The sequence below is a fragment of the Petromyzon marinus genome, chromosome 77, assembly GCF_048934315.1.
Source record: "Petromyzon marinus isolate PM22_M1 ecotype Great Lakes invasive population chromosome 77, UKy_Petmar_22M1.pri1.0, whole genome shotgun sequence".
Taxonomy (NCBI): Eukaryota; Metazoa; Chordata; class Hyperoartia; order Petromyzontiformes; family Petromyzontidae; genus Petromyzon; species Petromyzon marinus.
The window spans coordinates 5,763,414-5,775,886 of NC_133743.1; the positions used below are offsets into that span (position 1 = coordinate 5,763,414).

The following is a 12,473-nucleotide window of genomic DNA, read 5'->3' on the forward strand; positions in this document are numbered from 1 at the left end:
TGTGTCTGTGTGTGTGTCTGTGTGTGTGTCTGTGTGTGTGTATCTGTGTGTGTGTCTGTGTGTGTGTGTGTGTCTGTGTGTGTATGTTGTGTGTGTGTGTATGTGTGTGTATGTATCTGTGTGTGTGTGTGTATCTGTGCGTGTGTGTGTATCTGTGTGTGTGTGTGTCTGTGTGTGTGTGTGTCTGTCTGTGTGTGTCTGTCTGTGTGTGTGTCTGTGTGTGTCTGTGTGTGTCTGTGTGTGTCTGTGTGTGTGTATCTGCGTGTGTGTATGAATCTGCGTGTGCGTATCTGCGTGTGCGTATCTGTGTTTGTATCTCTGTGTCTGTGCGTATCTCTGTACGGTCATGGTTACTTTCGCTCCCATTGACGGAGGGATGCAGGCAAGGCCAATGAGTCAGATGCCTTCTATGACCTCCTGTCACAGGTGCTGGCTAAGGTGGCCCCACGTGATAGTCATCTTGTTGGGTGACTTTAATGCCCAAGTTGGTCATGATGCTGGCACCTGGTCTGGAGTGATTGGAGGGCATGGGCCAGATCAGCTCAATAACAACGGTAGGAGGCTGCTAGATTTTTGTGCAGCCCATGGGCTTGGAATTACCAACACGCTGTTCCGGCATCGGCACATCCACACAACATCACGGATGCATGCCGGGTCCAAGCAAGAACATCTGCTGGACTACGTAGTGACGGAACAGCGGATGCGGGCCCATGTCCTTGACACCGGGACCTACCGTGGAGCTGATCTGCCCACTGACCATCGACTTGCCATCTGTAAGATGCGCCTGCCATTCTTCCACTCCGGTGGTGGGTGTACACCCAGGACCCGCATTCAAATCTTTAGTGGCCTGGTCTCAGCTAGCTGATGAAAGTTGCTAGCTGATCTGCCCACTGGACCATCGAATTGTCATCTGTAAGATGCGCATCCCATTCTTCCACGCCGGTGGTGGGTGTACACCCAGGACCCCCATTCAAATCTTTAGTGGCCTGGCCTCAGCTAGCTGATGAAGGTTGCTAGCTGATCTGCCCACTGACCATCGACTTGTCATCTGTAAGATGCGCCTGCAATTCTTCCACTCCGGTGGTGGGTGTACACCCAGGACCCACATTCAAATCTTTAGTGGCCTGGTCTCAGCTAGCTGATGAAAGTTGCTAGCTGATCTGCCCACTGGACCATCGACTTGTCATCTGTAAGATGCGCCTGCCATTCTTCCACGCCGGTGGTGGGTGTACACCCATGACCCGCATTCAAATCTTTAGTGGCCTGGTCTCAGCTAGCTGATGAAAGTTGTTAGCTGATCTGCCCACTGACCATCGACTTGTCATGTGTAAGATGCGCCTGCCATTCTTCCACTCCGGTGGTGGGTGTACACCCAGGACCCGCATTCAAATATTTAGTGGCCTGGTCTCAGCTAGCTGATGAAAGTTGTTAGCTGATCTGCCCACTGGACCATCGACTTGTCATCTGTAAGATGCGCCTGCCATTCTTCCACTCCGGTGGTGGATGTACACCCAGGACCCCCATTCAAATCTTTAGTGGCCTGGTCTCAGCTAGCTGATGAAAGTTGCTAGCTGATCTGCCCACTGGACCTAGCAGTTTGTTAGAGGCTACACGGGGGGCCTTTGTCTGTGTATAAGCACATCAGCAGAGAGAGACAAAGATGACGGATGGGAGGGGGGCGGCTGGGCGTGGTGGTGGTGGTAGTGGTGGCCACTCACCTCGGCCTTCGTAGGCGCTGCTGCTACTCGCTACACTAACAGCACTTGCCCCGACGGCCTGCTAGAGGCTACACGGGGGAGCTTTGCCTCTGCGGTAGTTTAGTAGCGCTACGAGCCCGGCGACCCGAGTTCGATCCCCGCTCGCGGCAACCAACACCGGCAGTGACGTTGATCTGAGCCGGTCCTGGGGACTCCCCTAGGTCGACTCAGCCTCAAACGAGTCACCTGGTGCGGTGGTGGTGGTGGTGTAGTGGTGAAAGATCGCCACGAGGGGAAAGACGGCCGGGCGTGGTGACGCTGTCGCACCCACTCACCCACCTCTGTGTGTGTGTGTGACGCTGTGTGTGTGTGACGCTGTGTGTGTGTGACGCTGTGTGTGTGACGCTGTGTGTGATGCTGTGTGTGTGACGCTGTGTGTGTGACACTGTGTGTGTTTCGCTGTGTGTGACGCTGTGTGTGTGACTTTGTGTGTGTGTGAGACGCTGTGTGTGTGACGCTGCGTGTGTGTGAGATGCTGCGTGTGTGACGCTGTGTGTGTGTGTGATGCTGTGTGTGTGACGCTGTGTGTGTGACGCTGTGTGTGTGTGTGATGCTGTGTGTGTGACGCTGTGTGTGTGTGACGCTGTGTGTGTGATGCTGTGTGTGTGTGACGCTGTGTGTGTGACGCTGTGTGTGTGACGATGTGTGTGTGTGTGACGATGTGTGTGTGACGATGTGTGTGTGTGATGCTGTGTGTGTGAGACGCTGTGTGACGCTGTGTGTGACGCTGTGTGTGTGTGAGACGCTGTGTGTGTGTGTGACGCTGTGTGTGTGAGACGCTGTGTGTGTGATGCTGTGTGTGACTCTGCGTGTGTGTGACGCTGCGTGTGTGTAACGCTGTGTGTGTGACGCTGTGTGTGTGACGCTGTGTGTGTGACGCTGCGTGTGTGTGACGCTGCGTGTGTGTGACGCTGCGTGTGTGTGACACTGTGTGTGTCTGACGCTGTGTGTCTGACGCTGTGTGTGTGACGCTGCGTGTGTGTGACGCTGTGTGTGTGTGACACTGTGTGTTTCGCTGTGTGTCTGGCGCTGTGCGTGTGTGAGACACTGTGTGTGTGACGCTGTGTGTGTGACGCTGTGTGTGTGACGCTGTGTGTGTGTGTGAGACACTGTGTGTCTGACGCTGTGTGTGTGACGCTGTGTGTGTGAGAGACACTGTGTGTTTCGCTGTGTGTGTGTGACGCTGTGTGTTTCGCTGTGTGTGTGACGCTGTGTTTGTGTGACGCTGTGTGTGTGACGCTGTGTGTGTGACGCTGTGTGTGTGTGACACTGCGTGTGATGCTGTGTTTGTGTGACGCTGTGTGTGTGTGACGCTGTGTGTGTGACGCTGTGTTTGTGTGACACTGTGTTTGTGTGACACTGTGTGTGTGTGTGTGTGACGCTGTGTGTGTGACGCTGTGTGTGTGACGCTGTGTGTGTGCCACAGTGACGGTCTTCGTAGGCGCTGCTGCTGCTGCTGCCACTCGCTACTAACAACCCTTGCCCCGACAGTCCTGTTAGAGGCTACCTGGGCGAACCTTTGCCTCTGTCTTGGTGCAGGTGGCCGGCAGTCAGAAGTTCCACCCGGAGTGCTTCAGCTGCGGCGCCTGCGGGGAGCACATCGGGGATGGAGACACCTACGCCCTGGTGGAGAGAAGCACGCTATACTGGTACAGAGTCACTAACACACAGCGTCTCACACACACAGCATCACACACACAGCGTCACACACACAGCGTCACACACACACAGCGTCACACACACACATCTACGCCCTGGTGGAGAGAAGCACGCTATACTGGTACAGAGTCACTAACACACAGCGTCACACACACACAGCGTCACACACACAGCATCACACACACAGCGTCACACACAGCGTCACACACACACAGCGTCACACACACAGCGTCACACACACAGCGTCACACACACAGCATCACACACAGCGTCACACACACAGCGTCACACACACACAGCGTCACACACACAGCGTCACACACACAGTGTCACACACACACAGCGTCACACACACAGCGTCACACACACACAGCGTCACACACACAGCGTCGCACACACACAGCGTCACACACAGCGTCACACACACAGCATCATACACACAGCGTCACACACACACAGCGTCACACACACAGCGTCACACACACAGCATCACAGACACACAGCGTCACACACACACAGCGTCACACACAGTGACACACACACAGCGTCACACACACAGCGTCACACACACAGCGTCACACACACACAGCGTCACACACACACAGCGTCACACACACAGCGTCACACACAGCATCACACACAGCGTCACACACACAGCACCACACACACACAGCGTCACACACACAGCGTCACACACACAGCGTCACACAAAGCGTGACACACACACAGCGTCACACACACAGCGTCACACACACAGCATCACACAGCATCACACACACACAGCGTCACACACACAGCGTCACACACACAGCGTCCCACACATGGTCACACACACAGCGTCACACACACAGCGCCACACACACAGCGTCCCACACATGGTCACACACATGGTCACACACAGCGTCACACACACAGCGTCACACACACAGTGTCACACACACAGAGTCACACACACAGCGTCACACACGCAGCGTCACACACGCACAGCGTCACACACGCACAGCGTCACACACGCACAGCATCACACACACAGCATCACACACACAGCGTCACACACACAGCGTCACACACACAGCGTCACACAAACACATTGTCTCACATACAGCGTCACACACACACAGCGTCACACACACAGCGTCACACACACACAGCGTCACACACACAGCGTCACACACACTTTGTCTCACATACAGCGTCACACACACGCAGCGTCACACACACACAGCGTCACACACACACAGCGTCACACACACACAGCGTCACACACACACAGCGTCTCACACACACACAGCGTCACACACAGCGTCACACACACAGCGTCACACACACAGCGTCACACACACACAGCATCACACACACAGCGTCACACATACAGCGTCACACACACAGCATCACACACACACAGCGTCACACACACACAGCGTCACTCACACACAGCGTCACACACACACAGGGTCACACACACACAGCGTCACACACACACACAGCGACACACACACACAGTGTCACACACAGTGTCACACACACACAGCGTCACACACACAGCGTCACACACACAGCGTCACACACAAAGCGTCACACACAGCGTCACACACACAGCGTCACACACACAGCGTCACACACACAGCGTCACACACACAGCATCACACACAGCGTCACACACACACAGCGTCACACACACAGCGTCACACACACACAGCGTCACACACACACAGCGTCACACACACAGCGTCACACACAGCGTCACACACAGCGTCACACACACACAGCATCACACACACACAGCGTCACACACACACAGCGTCACGCACACAGCGTCACACACACAGCGTCACACACACAGCGTCACACACACAGCGTCACACACACACAGCATCACACACACACAGCGTCCCACACATGGTCACACACAGCGTCACACACACAGCGTCACACACACAGCGTCACACACGCACAGCGTCACACACGCACAGCATCACACACACAGCGTCACACACACAGCGTCTCACACACACATTGTCTCACATACAGCGTCACACACACACAGCGTCACACACACACAGCGTCACACACACACAGCGTCACACACACAGCGTCACACACACACAGCGTCACACACAGCGTCACACACACACAGCGTCACACACACACAGCGTCACACACACAGCGTCACACACACAGCATCACACACACACAGCGTCACACACACAGCGTCACACACACAGCATCACACACAGCGTCACACACACACACAGCGTCACACACACACAGCGTCACACACACACAGCGTCACACACACAGCGTCACACACACAGCGTCATACACACAGCGTCACACACACAGCATCACACACAGCGTCACACACACACACACAGCGTCACACACACAGCGTCACACACACAGCGTCACACACACAGCGTCACACACACAGCGTCACACACATACAGTGTCACACACACACAGCGTCACACACACACAGCGTCACACACACAACATCACACACAGCGTCACACACACACACACAGCGTCACACACACACAGCGTCACACACACACAGCATCACACACACATCATCACACACACAGCGTCACACACACAGCATCACACACACAGCGTCACACACACACAGCGTCACACACAGCATCACACACACACAGCGTCACACACACAGCGTCACACACACACAGTGTCACACACACACAGCGTCACACACACAGCGTCACACACACACAGCGTCACACACACACAGCGTCACACACACACAGCGTCACACACACAGCGTCACACACACACAGCGTCACACACACACAGCGTCATACACACAGCGTCACACACACAGCATCACACACAGCGTCACACACACACACAGCGTCACACACACACAGCGTCACACACACACAGCGTCACACACACACAGCGTCACACACACACACAGCGTCACACACACACACAGCGTCACACACACACACAGCGTCACACACAGTGTCACACACAGCGTCACACACACACAGCATCACACACACAGTGTCACACACACAGCATCACACACAGTGTCACACACAGCGTCACACACACAGCGTCACACACACACAGCGTCACACACACAGCATCACACACACAGCGTCACACACACACAGCGTCACACACACAGCGTCACACACACAGCGTCACACACACACAGCGTCACACACACAGCGTCACACACAGTGTCACACACAGCGTCACACACACACAGCGTCACACACACAGCGTCACACACACAGCATCACACAGTGTCACACACAGCGTCACACACACACAGCGTCACACACACAGCGTCACACACACACACAGCGTCACACACAGTGTCACACACAGCGTCACACACACACAGCGTCACACACACAGCGTCACACACACAGCATCACACACAGTGTCACACACAGCATCACACACACAGCGTCACACACACACAGCGTCACACACACACACAGCATCACACACACAGCGTCACACACACAGCATCACACACACAGCGTCACACACACAGCGTCACACACACACAGCGTCCCACACACAGCGTCACACACACAGTGTCACACACACACAGCGTCACACACAGCGTCACACACAGCGTCACACACACACAGCGTCACACACACAGCGTCACACACACAGTGTCACACACACACAGCGTCACACACAGCGTCACACACACAGCGTCACACACACACAGCGTCACACACACAGCGTCACACACACAGTGTCACACACACACAGCGTCACACACAGCGTCACACACACAGCGTCACACACACACAGCGTCACACACAGCGTCACACACACAGTGTCACACACACACAGCGTCACACACACAGCGTCACACACACAGCATCACACAGTGTCACACACAGCGTCACACACACACAGCGTCACACACACACAGCGTCACACACACACAGCGTCACACACAGTGTCACACACAGCGTCACACACACACAGCGTCACACACACAGCGTCACACACACAGCATCACACACAGTGTCACACACAGCGTCACACACACAGCGTCACACACACAGCGTCACACACACACAGCATCACACACACAGCGTCACACACACAGCGTCACACACACAGCGTCACAGACACAGCGTCACACACACACAGCGTCACACACACAGCGTCACACACACAGTGTCACACACACACAGCGTCACACACAGCGTCACACACACAGCGTCACACACACACAGCGTCACACACACAGCGTCACACACACACAGCGTCACACACACAGCGTCACACACACAGCGTCACACACACACAGCGTTACACACACGGCGTCACACACACAGTGTCACACACACACAGCGTCACACACAGCGTCACACACACAGCGTCACACACAGCGTCACACACACAGCGTCACACACACACAGCGTCACACACAGCGTCACACACACAGCGTCACACACACACAGCGTTACACACACAGCGTCACACACACACAGCGTCACAAACACAGCGTCTCACACACACACAGCGTCACACACACACACAGCGTCACACACAGTGTCACACACAGCGTCACACACACGCAGCGTCACACACGCACAGCGTCACACACGCACAGCGTCACACACGCACAGCATCACACACACAGCATCACACACACAGCGTCACACACACAGCGTCACACACACAGCGTCACACAAACACATTGTCTCACATACAGCGTCACACACACACAGCGTCAAACACACAGCGTCACACACACACAGCGTCACACACACAGCGTCACACACACTTTGTCTCACATACAGCGTCACACACACGCAGCGTCACACACACACAGCGTCACACACACACAGCGTCACACACACACAGCGTCACACACACACAGCGTCTCACACACACACAGCGTCACACACAGCGTCACACACACAGCGTCACACACACAGCGTCACACACACACAGCATCACACACACAGCGTCACACATACAGCGTCACACACACAGCATCACACACACACAGCGTCACACACACACAGCGTCACACACACACAGCGTCACTCACACACAGCGTCACACACACAGGGTCACACACACACAGCGTCACACACACACAGCGACACACACACACAGTGTCACACACAGTGTCACACACACACAGCGTCACACACACAGCGTCACACACACAGCGTCACACACAAAGCGTCACACACAGCGTCACACACACAGCGTCACACACACAGCGTCACACACACAGCGTCACACACACAGCGTCACACACAGCGTCACACACACACAGCGTCACACACACAGCGTCACACACACACAGCATCACACACACACAGCGTCACACACACAGCGTCACACACAGCGTTACACACAGCGTCACACACACACAGCGTCATACACACACAGCGTCACACACACACAGCGTCACGCACACAGCGTCACACACACAGCGTCACACACACAGCGTCACACACACAGCGTCACACACACACAGCATCACACACACACAGCGTCCCACACATGGTCACACACATGGTCACACACAGCGTCACACACACAGCGTCACACACACAGCGTCACACACGCACAGCGTCACACACGCACAGCATCACACACACAGCGTCACACACACAGCGTCTCACACACACATTGTCTCACATACAGCGTCACACACACACAGCGTCACACACACACAGCGTCATACACACACAGCGTCACACACACAGCGTCACACACACACAGCGTCACACACAGCGTCACACACACACAGCGTCACACACACAGCGTCACACACACAGCGTCACACACACACAGCATCACACACACACAGCGTCACACACACAGCGTCACACACACAGCATCACACACAGCGTCACACACACACACAGCGTCACACACACACAGCGTCACACACACAGCGTCACACACACAGCGTCATACACACAGCGTCACACACACAGCATCACACACAGCGTCACACACACACACAGCGTCACACACACACAGCGTCACACACACAGCGTCACACACACAGCGTCACACACACAGCGTCACACACATACAGTGTCACACACACACAGCGTCACACACACACAGCGTCACACACACAACATCACACACAGCGTCACACACACACACAGCGTCACACACACACAGCGTCACACACACACAGCATCACACACACATCATCACACACACAGCGTCACACACACAGCATCACACACACAGCGTCACACACACACAGCGTCACACACAGCATCACACACACACAGCGTCACACACACAGCGTCACACACACACAGTGTCACACACACACAGCGTCACACACACAGCGTCACACACACACAGCGTCACACACACACAGCGTCACACACACACAGCGTCACACACACAGCGTCACACACACACAGCGTCACACACACACAGCGTCATACACACAGCGTCACACACACAGCATCACACACAGCGTCACACACACACACACAGCGTCACACACACACAGCGTCACACACACACAGCGTCACACACACACAGCGTCACACACACAGCGTCACACACACACAGCGTCACACACACACACAGCGTCACACACAGTGTCACACACAGTGTCACACACACACAGCGTCACACACACAGCGTCACACACACAGCATCACACACAGTGTCACACACAGCGTCACACACACAGCGTCACACACACACAGCGTCACACACACAGCATCACACACACAGCGTCACACACACACAGCGTCACACACACAGCGTCACACACACAGCGTCACACACACAGCGTCACACACAGTGTCACACACAGCGTCACACACACACAGCGTCACACACACAGCGTCACACACACAGCATCACACAGTGTCACACACAGCGTCACACACACACAGCGTCACACACACAGCGTCACACACACACACAGCGTCACACACAGTGTCACACACAGCGTCACACACACACAGCGTCACACACACAGCGTCACACACACAGCATCACACACAGTGTCACACACAGCGTCACACACACAGCGTCACACACACAGCGTCACACACACACACAGCATCACACACACAGCGTCACACACACACAGCGTCACACACACAGCGTCACACACACAGCGTCACACACACACAGCGTCCCACACACAGCGTCACACACACAGTGTCACACACACACAGCGTCACACACAGCGTCACACACACAGCGTCACACACACACAGCGTCACACACACAGCGTCACACACACAGTGTCACACACACACAGCATCACACACAGCGTCACACACACAGCGTCACACACACACAGCGTCACACACACAGCGTCACACACACAGTGTCACACACACACAGCGTCACACACAGCGTCACACACACAGCGTCACACACACACAGCGTCACACACAGCGTCACACACACAGTGTCACACACACACAGCGTCACACAGACAGCGTCACACACACAGCATCACACAGTGTCACACACAGCGTCACACACACACAGCGTCACACACACACAGCGTCACACACACACACAGCGTCACACACAGTGTCACACACAGCGTCACACACACACAGCGTCACACACACAGCGTCACACACACAGCATCACACACAGTGTCACACACAGCGTCACACACACAGCGTCACACACACAGCGTCACACACACACAGCATCACACACACAGCGTCACACACACACAGCGTCACACACACAGCGTCACAGACACAGCGTCACACACACACAGCGTCACACACACAGCGTCACACACACAGTGTCACACACACACAGCGTCACACACAGCGTCACACACACAGCGTCACACACACACAGCGTCACACACACAGCGTCACACACACACAGCGTCACACACACAGCGTCACACACACAGCGTCACACACACACAGCGTTACACACACGGCGTCACACACACAGTGTCACACACACACAGCGTCACACACAGCGTCACACACACAGCGTCACACACAGCGTCACACACACAGCGTCACACACACACAGCGTCACACACAGCGTCACACACACAGCGTCACACACACACAGCGTTACACACACAGCGTCACACACACACAGCGTCACACACACAGCGTCACACACACACACAGCGTCACACACACACACAGCGTCACACACAGTGTCACACACAGCGTCACACACACACAGCGTCACACACACAGCGTCACACACACAGCATCACACACAGTGTCACACACAGCGTCACACACACAGCGTCACACACACACAGCGTCACACACACACAGCATCACACACACAGCGTCACACACACAGCGTCACACACACAGCGTCACACACACACAGCGTCACACACACAGCGTCACACACAGTGTCACACACAGCGTCACACACACACAGCGTCACACACACAGCGTCACACACACAGCATCACACAGTGTCACACACAGCGTCACACACACACAGCGTCACACACACAGCGTCACACACACACACAGCGTCACACACAGTGTCACACACAGCGTCACACACACACAGCGTCACACACACAGCGTCACACACACAGCGTCACACACACAGCGTCACACACAAAGCGTCACACACACAGCGTCACACACACAGCGTCACACACACAGCGTCACACACACAGCGTCACACACAGCGTCACACACACACAGCGTCACACACACACAGCGTCACACACACAGCGTCACACACACACAGCGTCACACACACACAGCGTCACACACACAGCGTCACACACAGCGTCACACACACACAGCGTCACACACACACAGCGTCACACACACACAGCGTCACGCACACAGCGTCACACACACAGCGTCACACACACAGCGTCACACACACACAGCGTCACATACACAGCGTCACACACACAGCATCACACACACACAGCGTCACACACACACAGCGTCACACACACACAGCATCACACACACACAGCGTCCCACACATGGTCACACACATGGTCACACACAGCGTCACACACAGCGTCACACACACAGCGTCACACACACAGCGTCACACACACAGCGTCAC

At 55.2% G+C, this 12,473-nt stretch overlaps 1 protein-coding gene across 1 annotated transcript in view; it reads left to right on the forward strand.

The window, feature by feature from the left end:
- Positions 1–12,473, forward strand: part of LOC116958416 (LIM domain kinase 1-like) — a 77,550-nt gene that overhangs the window by 22,294 nt on the left and 42,783 nt on the right. The window contains 1 exon segment of the mRNA XM_076056758.1: positions 3,297–3,406. Coding sequence (XP_075912873.1) covers positions 3,297–3,406 — 110 coding nt within the window.